The 16,151-nt window shown below is 39.8% G+C and overlaps 1 protein-coding gene across 1 annotated transcript; it reads right to left on the bottom strand.

The window, feature by feature from the left end:
* Positions 1 to 760: 760 nt before the first annotated feature.
* On the bottom strand, positions 761 to 3,944 carry LOC143870039 (uncharacterized). Its single transcript, XM_077376553.1, has 2 exons — positions 894 to 3,944; positions 761 to 769 (listed from the first exon to the last, which is right to left on the bottom strand). The coding sequence occupies exons 1-2, from the start codon at positions 3,942 to 3,944 to the stop codon at positions 761 to 763; spliced, it is 3,060 nt and encodes a 1,019-aa protein (XP_077232668.1).
* Positions 3,945 to 16,151: the final 12,207 nt, after the last annotated feature.

Consider the following 16,151-nt stretch of genomic DNA (forward strand, 5'->3'; position numbering starts at 1 on the left):
CACATCCTGACTTTTCCATCTTTCTTGGGCACAGGAACTATATTTGCAATCCATTCGGGATATTCCACTACTTCAATGAATTTTACTTCGAGTAGTTTCTTCACCTCATCATGAACCTTTAACTCCCATTCTGTCTTGAGTTTTCGGAGTTTTTGCTTCTTCGGTTTGATGCCAGGGATTAGAGGTAATCTGTGTTGGACAATGTCTTCGCTCAATCCCGGCATGTCATCGTAAGACCAAGCAAAGACCTCCTTAAACTCTTTTAGCAAGGTGATTAATTCTTCGCGCTCCTCAGGAGATAAAGTTTTGCCAATCCGAATCTCCCGAATTAAAGTTTCATCACCTATATTTACGGTTTCAATTTCTTCTTCGAGTGGTTTTGCTCGGCGAATCTCCTCTTGTTGAATCATGTATTTGATTTCAAAAGGAGTTTCGTCGGCTTCCTCGTTTGAGGGGGAGTCTTGATTATTATTATTATTAGTTATTTGATCAGGTTTTGAAGCAGAATCAGAAACAGAATTAGAAATAAAGACAGGATCGTACACAAATGAGTCTTTTATTTCTTTTGCAGAATTGATGATTACATCGAATGATTCACCCACAGCGGGCGTTACAGACTCTGAATCCAAATGAAATGACATGTTGACATCAATATCAACATAGACAGGACTATGTACAAATGAAGAATCAGTGAAAACATCTTCTGACCGAGACTCGACAGGGACCGACTCTTCACCACCTCCGAGAACTACTCCGACCTCTATGGTACCTGCATCAAAAGAAAAGTTAGAAATGACAGACTCTGGGTTGAACTCAGAAACTGACACATTTTTTGAAATGACTGACTCTTTTGAAAGGACTGGACTATACTGGAGGACTACTTGGGGTATAACCTGTGCGGTCCAATTGTCTAAGGGTCCAATAGCTGGAGTAATGCAGTTTTTGGGGCTCACGAAAGGCACATCTCCTCCAATCATAGCGATGATTGGGGCCTCAACCTGATATAGGGAGTCTAGGAGATGCGGCTCAATATTTTCCACCCAATCTGTAGCTGGTTTTTCTGCTATCGCTGCCAAGGTAAACTGCTCACTGTAGAAGTCTTCTGATAACTCATCTGTGAAGAAGATCTCTAACCCTGGAAGCCTCTTCCCAGTCTTATCGCACCAGGTCTCAGGAAAACCATAGAACGGACAGTCTGCCCCTTCTCTTCTGAATCGGCCGTTCATAATCATGCTGTACGGTCCTGTCGGAAATTCTATACCCCGACGACGGCATTCAGCCCTCTTCAACATATACTTTCTCATTTCTTGAACCTCTTTTCGGGTTGGCTGATATCCTAACCCGAATAAACCATCTACTGCTTTCAACTCTGGCCACTCAGTTGGGCCCTGTAGATTTCTTCCCAGGCCAGCTCCTGGGACATAACCATATTTTCTCATTATCTTTACTACTTGAGTGTTTGTGCTTGAGAGAAACATTATTTCTTCATTCATTGCTTCCCCAAAGGAAATAGTAGAGACTTCTAAAGAAAAGCCGGTTAAACTAACATCTCTTGATTTTTCAGTGATCAATTCAGATGTTATTTGACCAATTTCCGGTTCAGGGTCGCCTCGCACTGTGATCACCCGATTGTTTCGGACGAATTTCAATTTTTGATGAAGTGTGGAAGGAACGACTCCAACTTTATGAAGCCACGGCCGACCAAGCAGGAGAAAGAAAGATGTTTTGATGTCAAGAACCTGAAACTCTATCTCGAAAGTTTCACCTCCTATTTCGACTTCTGTGGCGAGTGTCCCGATGAAATCTCTTCTAGTTCCGTCGTACGCCAATATCCCCTGTTCCGACGGGATAAAATCAGCTGGCCCGAATCCTAGGGTAGTGGCGGTGCTTAAAGGACATACATTTAAAGCTGACCCATTATCCACTAATACCTCGGTGACTCTCTTCTTGTTGCACAGTATGGTGATACGGAGAGGTCTTGTGTGATCTCTTCCTTCTGGAGGCAGATCCTCATCAGTAAATGACAATGTTCTAGAAACCCTGGCCATTGCCACGAGATTGACCAACTCATCGGGGGTAATTTCAACTGATACTTGAGAGGCATTTAATTCTCGAAGCACAACCTGTCTGTGTTTCGGTGATGCCATTAGTAAACCCCAGATGGACACGTTAGCTTGTGTCTTCTTCAGTTGTTTCAACAAATTTTCTTCCTCTTCATCCACAGTCTGCTTCTGTTTCAGATTCTCTGCAGCTCTTACAACTTCGGCAGGATTTTCAGCTCTGAGTTCTGCAGGTTTGAAGACACGACCACCTCGTGTGACATGGCGGAGCTCGTCACACTGATCTTCCGGAAGCAACAAGTCTTCTTCTTCCAATCTTAAAACATAAGGGATCTTTTCTTTCATCTCTTCCTCCTCACTCTTGAGGACATAAGAACAAGAACACTCAGAGGATCCTGTTAATCCTTCATCTAGAGGGGACAGTATGTAAGGTTTCTTGTTTTCGATCGTTTCATCATCATCATCCCATCTCAGAACATACGGTCTATCAGAAATAACCGCACAAATACGAGAGTGATCTAAGAGGATTTCTTCAGTGAAAATGGCATACACGTTCGGGGGAGGGACTGCATGTGTAGGTAATGGGTTTCGAGTGACATTCGGTGCTTCAACGGCAAGATCCTTTGCTTCTATCATGTCTTGGATCTTGTGTCTTAAAGCCATGCATTTGTCAGTCAAATGCCCTGAATTCTGATGATAATCGCAGTACTGGTCCTTCCTCCAATACTTGGGCAAAGGGTTGGGAAGCTCTCTAGGTTCCAACAGAGTAATCTTTTTATCTCTCAGCAACTTCTTCAAAGCCACTGATAAGGAGTAAGGGAGAGGGTCAAACTGACAAAAGACCTTCTTTTCAATAGGCCTCCTGACCTCGGTCACCGTTCTGGAAGGTGGTTGATCATAACCCGGTGGTCTGGCATAACTGGAAGGCCTGGTATAGTTAACATTGTGCACCTCCTTCGGTGCCACAATAGGTCTTTTTCCCTCTCTCACATCAGACGAAGATCTTGATCTTAGTCCCTTGGACAAAGCATCTTCGATTTGAGTTCCTGTTTTTATCAGATGGTTGAAATCCAGAAAATACTGAATAGCCATGTGATGATAGTATTGCGGGGATAGGTTCTTGACAACAATCTTAATTTGATCGGCATCTGATAATCGATGTGTCATCTGCGCCGCTTTACGCCTCCATCGGCGAATGAAAGAAGTGAAGGTTTCATTGTGCCCTTGTTTCAGCGCCTTCAGATCTCTTTTTGTCACATCTATTCCCTCCTCCATGGAGAATTGCTCAACAAATCTATTGGCAATATCCTCCAGAGTTCTGATCTCTTCGGTTTTCAAGCTCAAAAACCATTTCTTTGCTGTTCCAGTAAGAGATCTAGGGAAAAGAAGAGCAATCTGCTCTGGAGTAAGCCCATGCTGCTGTAAGAGAGGAATAAGGGCTTTCAGATGACTCTTGGGACATCCTGTCCCATCATACTTATCATGATCCGGCATCTTGAAATTAGGAGGTAGCACAACTCCCGGTATTATCATAAACTCGGCCATGTTTAATTTTTTCGGACCCTGCATTTTCATGTTCTCCATCTCCTGGGCCATCTTATCCAACCTATCGACTATCCCCTTGCCTTTATCCAGATGGGGGAGACAGTTCTCTTCTTCATACTGCTCGTCATCAGAATTGTCATAGACTGGCAACACAGGAGGTTGAACCATCGCAGGAGGTGGGCGAGGCATGATTGGGGTTTGCTGAGGCGCAGGATTTTTAGAAGTAGATTCTCTGTCATTCTTTAATCGGGCTATTTCTTCATTAATGGTACTCAATTGCAACATTATAGCTTTCATCATCTCATTGGTGTCCATACCATTTTGCCCATTCTCTGCCATCGTTTCAGGGGTTGGTTGGACTGGTGAAAGTATTTCTTGAAAATTCAAGGAAGGTGATAGAGGAGAAGTAAAAGAAAAAGGTGACAAGGATTGTCGGCTCAGCCTGGAATCAGATGTCTGACGGGACCAGGTTGGTTTTGAAACGAGGATTTTCTTAGGAGCAATGGCTGCTCGAACAAGAATCCTGAAATAGAAGTATAATCACTAGATTAAAATTTTGATAATCGAGATAAACTATTTTGATCAAGCAATGACAAAAGAAACAAAAACACACTTTCATTAATAAGATTCAAATTGTGATTACAACGGATGAAAAATATTAATCTCTGATCACAGCTGGATAAACAGAATGACAATAATGGGAAATGCAGAAATCGGAATAACAAAACATGATATGGATCTTCAAGGTTCCTCAATCCGAGCTCTCTGGCTTGCGGGCTCTTCCGATATTTCTCCACGTCGGAATTTGCGAGATAAACCTAACCTCCTTTCTATATTTTTGTTTCCCCAAGCAGCCACAATGAATCGGACGAGATCAGGAGTGAGATCTTCACAAAGAGGAGGGACTATGATTCCGGGAGGACATGGAATTCCCGTAATCTGATGGAGAATTCGCATGGGTGCATAAAAAGAAGATTTCTCGATACCCATGAGGTAAACAAATGAATGCGGGTAAGTGCTAGTAAAAACATGGAAACACGAATGACTTACCCAACGAAACTGGCTTTCCTCTACATGTTGTAACCAATTGTGCCATTCATCGATAGATTGAGGTTGATTGGCTATTGGTTTCCATGTACAGAAATTCTTCAAGATATACGGATTTTGACTTTGTCGCTGAAGAATTTGAAATTTTTCACCAAGCCAGACATACAACAGCTTCACACACCCACAGAAATTGTCTTTGATTTCTCGGGAAGCAATAAGATCTAATCCCAAGAAGGTCTCCGCTAACATGGTAGGGATGGGATTTCTCCCTTCGTTAATTTGGTCTACCACAGTTAACAAGGTTAACGGAGCAATACGAGGGTTTTTCCGAATGAAATATCGTGCAAAGACACTAAAAATCAAAGCATTGCGTCGACAACTTTGAAAACGAGAGTTAGTAGGATCGACGTTTTCGGAAAAAAGGGTAATGAGGTTTTGAACTTGCACACACGTATCCGTTAAGCATGGAAGAGCATCAACGATTTGATTTTTGAATAGCTTGCAAAAAATAGAATGAGAGGAATCTATATTCGAAGATCGTATCCAAAGTCCCTCTGTTGGGAGCTCTAATAAAGCACACCAATCCTCGAATATAGGACAAAGCTCGAAAGATCCGAATCAAAAAACATGAAGATTAGGATCCCAGAATCCAGCGGCTGCTTGGAGAAACTTCCAATTTATATCAGACACACTCAAATGATTGAAGGTACAGATGAACCGATCAGTCATACTCCTGTCCGAAGATTCTAGCGGAAGAGCCCTAATTGTCTCGCTTATCCAGCCTCTCAACACATTATTCGCCATGATTTAACCTAAACACAAAGAATAGGATGGGATAATTAGGGAATGGAGAATAACTTGGAATAAACAAAGAATAAAGATGGACTTAACCAATAATCACAAGAAGGATATAATTGGCGACATCAAATGTTCCATTGATGATCAAAGATGATCAGAAACTCAGGGAAGAGACCACGGTTATAAAATGACAAAAGTAGATCATAGACCGGATCTAAATCTGAAAGGTGGACGACAAAAATGTACGATCAAGAAGATCAATAATGATAGACTATGGTCATAGAGACAGCAGACAAGCTATCGACCATATCTAAGACAGGATGAACAATAATTTGAGTAATACAACAAAAGAATGGATAAATGAGGTTTGAATTTGAAGGATGAAAACAGGTAATGTTTATCATCATTGGGTCAAGGAATAAACCATAGCTATGAGTGTGACAAGTAGAAGCCACTAGCTAGGTTTAGATCTGAAAGATGAATATCCACGATTGATTGATTCAAGCCAGGAATCTCTACTAGAAAGTAGGTCCTGATCTTATAATCAAAAGATATATGGACAAAAATCTCAATGAATAGAGCAAAAGATAGGCCACGACCATGAGAGGGCAAGTAAAAGCCACTGGTCGGGTCTAGATCCGAAGAACGGACTGATATGACTAATTTGATTAGATAAGGAAGCCTCACTAATGAGTAGGCTCTAATCTAATAATCAAAATATAGATATATACATATATATATCCTAACCAGGGGCACCAGCCCTAAATATAATCCCACAGAGTCAAGACACTTGACTCAAGACAGACATGTGAGTGTACTAGGACTGCGATGTAGTCATATAAGGTGAGCTACAATAATCTAAGGATAGGACATAGCTCCTAAATCTAGGTTCCAACATGTGTAAGCAACACATATTCGTCATTATATGAATACAGTATATATATAAGCACATGCAGATCCTAATTGGGTTTTACTAAATCAACAAATATATCCAAGTACATAATATATGTAAAATGAAAGTAGAGCTCCGGACTCAATATCAGGTACTATGCATATGATCCATACTTTAAGTATATAACACAAGTACACCGAGTTTATATACAGTATGCTTCATTGCTCACCGGCTGCTGTAAACACAAGTACACCGAGTGTTTACGACTGCAGCACTGGCGCATAGCTTGGTAATAGATACAACAGCACCATCTAGATAGTGATATCCCATGAGGCACGCATTATATCTATCCCGTGGAGCCAATAATAAGAAAAATCAATAAAAGAAAATAAAGAACAAAATGATGTATGCCGTGCAATGTGTGAATCCCTTGTTTTAAACACCTATCTGGTGCCCCTGGATTCTAAGCGATTAAATTCCCATTTATAATGATTTTAGCTCAAAATTCTTCAAAATTAGCAACAAATGGCATTTTAACAGAGTTAGGCAATGTTCTAAGAACTCCCCAGTGGAGTCGCCAGCCTGTGGACCCCGATCCGAGAGAGACGGCGGGGAGCGTGCCCCACACTAGCAGTCTCATATGGATCATCCACGTGAATGGAGAGCTCTACCAAGGAACTCTCGAAAGAAGAAATGCCTCTCACAGCATGAGTGGCGATACAAAGGTGAGATACCTCTCGATTCGGGGACTAGCTCAGATTCGAGGCGTACCTTATACAAAGAAGAGTCGCCATCCAGGGAAGTAGGCCCTGGATCCCACACTATGCTCTGTTGCAACGGATAACCAGAGATTATAAAAAAAGGTTCGTGCCTGATTACGAATTTGGAAGGTCTAAAGAGCACCTCATCCGCCCAAGTGCAAACACCTGGTCTCTTATGCCATTTACTTAATAATTTTGAAGAGTTTTGGGCGAAAATCATATGAAATGGGAACACAAATCTCCGAGAAGACGTCTACCTAATCATGCATGTCTCAGAGATGAAAATTAAACACATACACAAAATAAATGAAAGATGTGTCACCTAAGCAAAACTAGGTTATAAGTGACATGCCTAATGGGTGTCTAAGTTCTGGTGTGCAAACACATGCATGATACAGCTAAATGTATAGGATCTGTACATGAAAGTAAGAAAACACAGCAAAAACATACAACACAAATCAAATCTATACCTGACTGGACAAAATGAGTCCTAACTCTAATGCGACCTGACTCGGACCAAGATGGCCGTCCATCCCAGCTGCTCTACGTATCCCGGCCTCGGGAAGAATCGGAGTCAACGTAGTTCAATGCCCTATTCCAAACTACTATGCCTAACCATCTAGAACCGCTATCCTAGACTCGATCCATTAGACTCAACTGATTTTTAAAAGCTTTTTTGTATGATTGCTTAAATTCAAGTGAATTGTAATTTTCAAGACTCTCTATATGCCCTAACTAATGTAAGTTGATTAGCCTTAAGCTAATGCAGGTGGGCCTACATCCTATGTGTAACTAGGCTGTGTAACCTAAGGAAAACCATAGGCTAACTATATGCTTCCTAGTCTAGCCATCGGTTCGACTAAATGTCTAACTGATCGACTTGAGGCCTCCTAACTCTAGGGACAATCACACGACAGGACACACCATATCAATACAAATCAGGACAGACTCCTAACTCTAAAACACCCCAAACAAACTAGGACGGACTCCTAACTCTATGGGAAGATCTTTTTGAAAAGGTTTTGAAGAAGTTTTGTATTTTTGAAGGTTCGAAATGTTTATTTTTAAAGGTTTGGCTGGACCTGGGATGTGGATCCCAAGCTGCACTACGTACCTCGTGGAAGAGGATCAAGCCAACGTAGTTCGGAATTGATTTTCCTAACTACTCTGAAAGACTCAAGATTTTTAAGGTTTTTGGTTTTTGGAATGTTTTTGATGTTTTTGACACGAGAGGACTGAATCCTATCATCATAAGGGGAGGACAGACTCCTGATATCCCGCAAAGGTTGGACAGCATCCTATGCTTTGCGGGGGAATGAACAGAATAACAACTCTGCAAGGGTTGGACAGCATCCTATACCTTGCAGGAGCGGATAGAAGAACATGATCTGATGAAAGGTTGGATAAAATCCTAACCCCTATGATGATAGAATTCGATTCCTGAACAAGATGACTGACTCTCTAGACTAAGGACGGATTCCTATGCTAGTGGACTGTCAAACTAAGATAAAGCTCAACAAGTAATAAGGAAAAAGAGACCTTGTGCATATTTGGCAAAGGTAAAACACCCAGCTGGGCCGGACAGCTACCTAGCCCTAGGGTGCAACAAATGTGCAACCCAATACCCATAAGGGTAGGGGTATGATGCCAAGCCGAGTAAGATGTTCTCCCAAAACCAAACGACGCAGAAAGAGGAGGTTTAGCAAGAAAATGAGACTGGGTAAGTCTCTTAGACACAGAGGTAAGATAAAGAAAAATGCTAACAAGGAAAAAGAGACCTTGTGCATATTTGACAAAGGTAAAACACCCAGCCGGGCCGGACAGCTACCTAGCCCTAGGGTGCAACAAATGTGCAACCCAATACCCATAAGGGTCGGGGTATGATGCCAAGCCGAGTAAGGTGTTCTCCCAAAACCAAAAGACGCACAAAGAGGAGGTCTAGCAAGAAAATGAGACTGGATAAGTCTCTTAGACATAGAGGTAGGATAAAGAAAAATGCTAGCAAGACTGGGCAAGTCTCCTAGGATGGGCTTGAGCTATCACTTTCATCGCCCTTGCAACGAGAGGGAATTCTAGTATCTAAAGAATTTAACAAAAATCTAAAAGACTGTGTTAGTCTATCAAAGAGAGAAGAAAAGTCTACCAGATAATCACAAATTTTATTCTAAAAATAAATCAAGTGCTAAGCAAAGAAGAATATACAATCTAATAGCAATCATAAAATGATAAATAACATTAATTAGTCCAGACCAGCCGCTGGATAGCCTAATAAAGTAAAAACAATATCAAACACTTCAAAACCAACCACAAACCCCAATACGGGGACTCCAATGAAATCAGATGATGCCAAAGTAATCATCTGATATCAAATACACATGATAATATTTCTAATCCCGCCTTGAGATCGGACAGTACTCATGTCGATAATATCGAATAGAGTAGTCATCTGATCTCCTTCTTCCTATTAACAATTTATTTAAATAAAAAGGAATGAGTATAATGAACTTTGATATAATCTCACCTGAACAATCCATTTATCTTCAGAATCTAACTCAAAATTAAATAAGAGGAAAGAAGAGGGGAGAGGGTATTATCATAATCCAATAAATCCCTCTAAGGGTGGGCTTAGGCTATCGCCTTCATCGCCCTTGTAATGATGGAAGGAAGGTTATTAATCTAACAGGTTTAACTAATCAACAAAACTAATTTTCCACTCAAATATTATCAAGTACTTGACTCCAATATGATGTGGATATAAAATTAGAAAAAGATAAACTCTCTTTGCTTGAGACCTCAATACTCAAGGTCTTATAAAACAAAATTGAGTTCAATCAATCCAACCTGTTATCCCTCAAAGATATAAGCATCACAACCATATTTCAAACAAATACCTTATATAAATTGGCAGACTTTAAATCCCATTCATGTTGGTCATATGGTCTGACCAAGCAATATAACTCCTCATGATTATTGCAAGCTAAAAAAAAGAATAATCATGAAAATAATAACTATATGAACATTGAAACAAAACGATATTTGTTTCCACTCATTAACCCAAACAGCAAAGAAGAAACACTTCTAGATTAATAACATTAACATTATCAAGACTGAAATGAAATACACCCTTGTAACAACCCCAAAGCAAAACAATAAATATTTCGATATCATATATATAAGATAAAAAAAAAAAGCTAATTCAAAACAGACCAAAGAGCAAATTGACTCTCTTAGGCGACAACGACTGGACCCTAAAGTAAAGGAACTAAAGATGACTTTTTACAGATTAGGACAATTCCCATTAGTCCAATTTTAATGACCAAACCGAGATATTTATTTCAAATGACCATCAAATACTATGATTTTAATCATCAAAGCTACCAAACAGGATTTTATTTGAGCTATAGTATGAAGACAACAGAACTTCTATTGTATATTTTTACACAACCGTATAGTTGAAGCAGATTCATGCATGCTCCAAAATACATACCCTAAGAGCATGGGCAAAATGACAAAATAAACTGATCTCATGAGAATAGCTAGCAACTGCTGCCCAACTACTTTGCAAGTGAACTGTAAAGTGCTTTTTAAGGTGAAGTGTTCACAAATCCTTTTTTTTTTTTTAACCATGATTGACATAAAAACAACACAAAACAGAATTATTATATTTTTTAAACATACTAATCCAAAGTTTCCATGAGCTACTGATTCCATAAAAAATTAGTGAACATATATTTAAGCAGAAAACTTTCATCAAATTGTATTTAAAAGATAATGATGAGAAACAAAATCAAGGATAACAAGGGTAATCTTAGCGAAAGCTTCCACCTTGTAATAAAATTTTGTTCTACTTGAAACAATCATGAAGCAAAAGAGGGAGTTATCATACATACACTGATGTAATGAAGAAAGAATTGTAGCATTATAAGAGTAAAATTTTGGCTAATAACTCAAGAACATAAAGTTATAGGATACTAACTAGTAGTGCCAACATAAAAATCGATCAATCAACTTTCCTTAAACTCTATTTTCCAGTTTGACCTAAATTTGTAGCAAGACAATATATCAAACATTGGCAACAAAACACATTTCAAAATTCAAATACAAGTGAAAGAAAATGTGACTTCACTGATTCATGACATTTGTGAGACTCTGATCATACTAAGGATATAGAAATCTATCACTACAAATCAAAACCCTGCTCACTTACAAACAACACTCTTAGCAAGAAACATATAAAATTTCATAAAACACTTACCTGATCAGTGAAACTTGCTAAAAAAAATTCTCCAGAAAAGCTCCGATGATGCCGCAAAAAATCAGAGAAGAATATGACCAAAATTTATCTCCGAAGTACTCAGATCTTGGTTAATAATAGGTACTTAGATGATAATGAGAATGAGAAAAGGTAAAATTGTAGGCTTAAGGACAGATCTAAGATTTGAAAACGATTAGGGTTTGAAAGAGAAAAAGAAATGGTTGATCCAAAAAAGAAACAAAGATCTGAGGGAAGGAAAGTGCTGGCCGAAATTGAGATTCGCTGGAAAAATAATCATGCCGCAAAACTTGCCGGAGGTTGACCGGAGAAGACGATCGGAGTTAGGTCTTGACGAGATCTTGGTGTTGCCGGAACTTGCAAAGGTTACCGGAGAAGATGCAAAGACGCTAGGGCTTTGAACGGATTTTTCTTTCTTTCTCTCCTCAGCTCTCCCTTTTTTCTCTCTCTATGATTTCTCAAATCGGTGCTCGCCGGAGCTCGACCGGAGCTTGAGCGGAGAAGAAAGATCGGACGACGAAACTAGGGTTTCAGATTTTGGGGATTTCTCTTCTCTCTCTCTGTAATTAGATTTAGAAAATTCTGATCTCCTAATCTCTCTTTTCCCTTGATTCTATTTGTAAACCCTAAATAATTTTCTTATACCTCAGATCTGAGATTTGGAAAGAAGCTAAGAGAGATCTAAGAGAAAAAATGAAAAGAGATGAGAATGAAAGGATTGACGATGAAGATAGGGGATGGAAGAGTGCATAGCCGGTGGTGAAGTGAAGAAGGGTTGAGATCTCACCGGAAATTGATAGCCGGAGCAGAGAGAAAACACCGGAGAAGACGACCGGATATCTCTCTCTCTTTCTGCAGATCCTCCTTCTTTTTCTTTGAATTTGTGCTCAGCTAGGGTTTAAAGGTTGAAAAATGGTGAAGAACAAGAAAATCGGCAAATATAGCGGTTTGCAGAGAAGAATGCAATATTTAGAGAAGAGCAAGAACCGGCCGGAGCTTGCCGGAGGTCGATCGGAGATCAGCCGTAGAAGAAATTGGTAAGGGATTAGGGTTTGAAGAAACAAGATCTAGTTTCTCTCTCCCTTTTTCTCTCTCTCTCTCTCTCAAAACGAAAATTTTTTTTAAAAAAAATGAGGTTAAATGGCTATTTATAAGAGAAAATGAATGTTGATATTGGCACTCCAAGTTGATAAGCGCACACATGCGCGACCCCAGCTGGCTAATGCACCCTCCCCACGCTTGATAACTGCACTAACTCCACTTGTCTTTTTCGAATTTCTTCGTCGGATCTTTCTGGAATTTTGCAGGGATTTTTCTGGGGTCTTAAGGTTTCCAAAAATGTATTCATGGGTACTTAGGATCTTTGGATAACTTGAATTTTCCCTAAAGTACATAGATTTTTAGGTAAAATGAAAAACCTAGTGGGCCACACCCCATTACACTACACACACCAATTCAGCCCGTTTGCTGGGCAAACGCGCTCAGATCATGATGAAATTTTGCAGGGGGTTAAAAGAGACCCGAATCCAGCCTAGGGTGAAGTTTGGTACCCTAATGCTGAGATTCGGATGGATTTGGCACGAGCTGGGAAGGTGTAGGGCTTAGTCAAAATGGGGTGTCTACAATTAGTGCATCATTTTGGTATTTTTTTGTAATTTTAATACTTTGCTTCCATTTTTTCGTAATTTTTCATTTAAAACTTAGTACTTCAGCCACAAATCAGTAATGATTACTATTTTTTGCAATTATGCTTGTGCTAGCCACCTTTGCACTCATATTACTTCTGCCAATCTTTGCATCAAAGGATGGGCCACAAGCCGAGAAGTTGCCTCGGCAAAGGTGGCTAGCAAATTCCCATACAAAAAAAGGGAAATGTTATCCACACTACTGTATTTTGATGAGGGCACTCCTCATTTAATTAAAAGTACGGTATGGACCCCCATAGGATGATCCAAAGCGTCAATTAGATGGGCCACTGCCTAAATTGGTTGTGTCCCAAAAATCATTTCCATAGGTTGATCCTAACCCTATGATCTATAGAGGGTTAGGACCAACCCTCTAAAATTCTGATCAGAGGGTTAGGATAAACCTACGGAAATGCTTTTTGGGGCACAACCTATTTAGGCAGTGGCCCATCTAATGGACGGTTTGGATCATCCTATGGTGCGGGCCATACCGTACTTTTAATAAAGTGAGGAGTGTCCTCATCAAAATACGGTAGTGCGGATAACATTTCCCAAAAACATCTTAAAAAATACGGCAAAAATTCGGGTGACACGCGGGTCGACCCGGCCCATACGGGTCCGGCGTGGGAACCACATTTTCTACCCCAGAACCACTAGGGAACCAAATTTTATACCTCAGAACCACTAGGGAATCACATTTTATACCCCGGAACCACTAGGGAATCACATTTTATACCTCGGAACCACTAGGGAACCACATTTTCTACCCCGGAACCACTAGAGAACCACATTTTATACGCCAGAACCACTAGGGAACCACATTTTATACCTCGGAACCACTAGGGAACCACATTTTATTCCCTCGAACCACTACCGAACCACATTTTATGCCTCGGAACCACTAGGGAACCACATTTTCTACCCCGGAACCACTAGGGAACCACATTTTCTACTCCAGGACCACTAGGGAACCACATTTTCTACTCTGGAACCACTAGGGAACCACATTTTATACCCCGGAACCACTAGGGAACCACATTTTATACCTCGGAACCACTACGGAACCACATTCTATACTCCGGAACCACTACGGAACCACATTTTATACCCCGGAACCACTACGGAACCACATTTTATACCTCAGAACCACTAGGGAACCACATTTTATACCCCGAAACCACTAGGAACCACATTTTCTACTCTGGAACCACTAGGGAACCACATTTTATACCCCGGAACCACTAGGGAACCACATTTTATACCCCAGAACTACTAGGGAACCACATTTTCTACCCCGGAACCACTACGGAACCACATTTTATACCTCAGAACCACTAGGGAACCACATTTTATACCCCGGAACCATTAGGGAACCACATTTTATACCCCGGAACCATTAGGAGGGGTATATTTGTCCTAAAAGTCATCTTCTCTCACCTGACAACACCTTTTTTATAATTTTCAAATCAGTACCCTTTGTTCACAATTTCGTATAAACTTTGCATTTTTTTTAATGATTTTCCCTTTAATTATCCGATGTCCAATAATCATCAATTTATGGGCAGATGAAACGGTGGGTCCCACTGATTAATTACCAGCCATTGATCTTGTTTGGATCAATAATCAATTGAATCATGAAAATCAATGGTTAATCTTATTGGAAAGATAACGGTGTCACTGCTGCTGCATCCCATGTATAGTTATGGCAGCTTGAAAATCTTAAAGATCAGATAATAGAAGCCGTCGGACTGATGGATTAAAAGAAGAATGGGCAATGGTTAGGCTAATTAAGACTTTTCTCAAATGTAATCTCTTCTCCACAATTCCTATACTCAAGCAATGCTTTTATCATAAAGCTTATTTGCAAGAGGCCAATTTAAGGGTTTGGATATAAGCATTCAAATGGCAAAATCTTAATAATCGGATAATGGTAGCCGTTGGATCGTATCCACTATTTCTTGGTCACGATCCGATCATATCCCTTTTCAGTTGGATTTCTTCAATATACTTTTCGGATCATACATTTGAGTCACAATCTATTTCAAATCAGACCGTCCATGTCCTAGGTCCTACCTACGTTAAAACACAGTTTAAGAAAGGAAAATGAAATCCGAAAAGAATGGTGAACGAAATGAAGAGAAAGAAAATGTCCTGGTTTTGAGTATGGTTTTATAAAGTTAGAAAAATGCCCCTGCTATAATAGGCATTGGTTTAGAAATCTTACAGGTATAGTGTAACACCCAGCCCCAATGCTTGAACATGTTTTAACTACTTGTAAAGGGTGTTATTATCAAATGGACTTATGATTAATTTCCTTGGAATGAGTGTCGTTAGTAAAATCGAAATTAGGAATATTTGCTTGGAAATGAGTGTCCCTACCAAAACTCATGCCTCTAGAATAAGGTAATTTTAAAGTGGTAGTTTTTTTGAATAGGGTGTCATTATCAAAATCAGGTATTTGATGTTTTACTAAAAGTAGCTATGCTTTTAAGCAAATGCCATAAATAAAGTAAGGACACGTTTTTTGTGTGCTCATTAGGGATTTCAATTTCGGTGACTAGAAATTGAATTAGAAGTGTTTTATTTTTTAAAGGCCATGATGATTATTGGACTAGTAAGGTACTGTAGGATCCTAAATAGAAGTTCTTAAAGGAAAGTGTAAAGAATGATATTCCCATATCAATCTTGTTTATAAACGGAAAGTAGGAGAGATGACCAAATCCGTTAGTGCCTTCTTTGAATTTTGGATGGCCATGATTTGTTGCCATAAGAATAGCCAATTAATTTCTTAACTAAATATAGCATGGTGGGCAAGCAAGGCAATTTTGGATTGGTGTGTTGGGTTGGCCATGGGCAAGGAAGGCAAGTTACCTAACCCAATTAAATTGCTTACCTTTTTGTCATATGCAAGGAAGGAAATTTTGCCAAATCAAATTTAATTGTTGCATGGTCGATCAAGGCAGTTGCCTTTCTTACAAATCAAGCCTTATGGAAAAATGAGTCACCTAGCATGTATGAAGAGGATTGACTTTGGACAAGAGACCGTTGTTGGTCTTTTCTCTCAATTGAAGATAATATCAGAGACTAGAT

Source organism: Tasmannia lanceolata, unplaced genomic scaffold (genome assembly GCF_043159265.1).
Source record: "Tasmannia lanceolata isolate RefF3 unplaced genomic scaffold, GAP_Taslan_0.1 ptg000003l, whole genome shotgun sequence".
NCBI classification, from domain to species: domain Eukaryota; kingdom Viridiplantae; phylum Streptophyta; class Magnoliopsida; order Canellales; family Winteraceae; genus Tasmannia; species Tasmannia lanceolata.

What these genes read in the sequence shown, in the direction of transcription:
- LOC143870039 (XM_077376553.1), bottom strand. Translation starts at nt 3,944, where the DNA reads ATGGCAGAGAATGGGCAAAATGGTATGGACACCAATGAGATGATGAAA.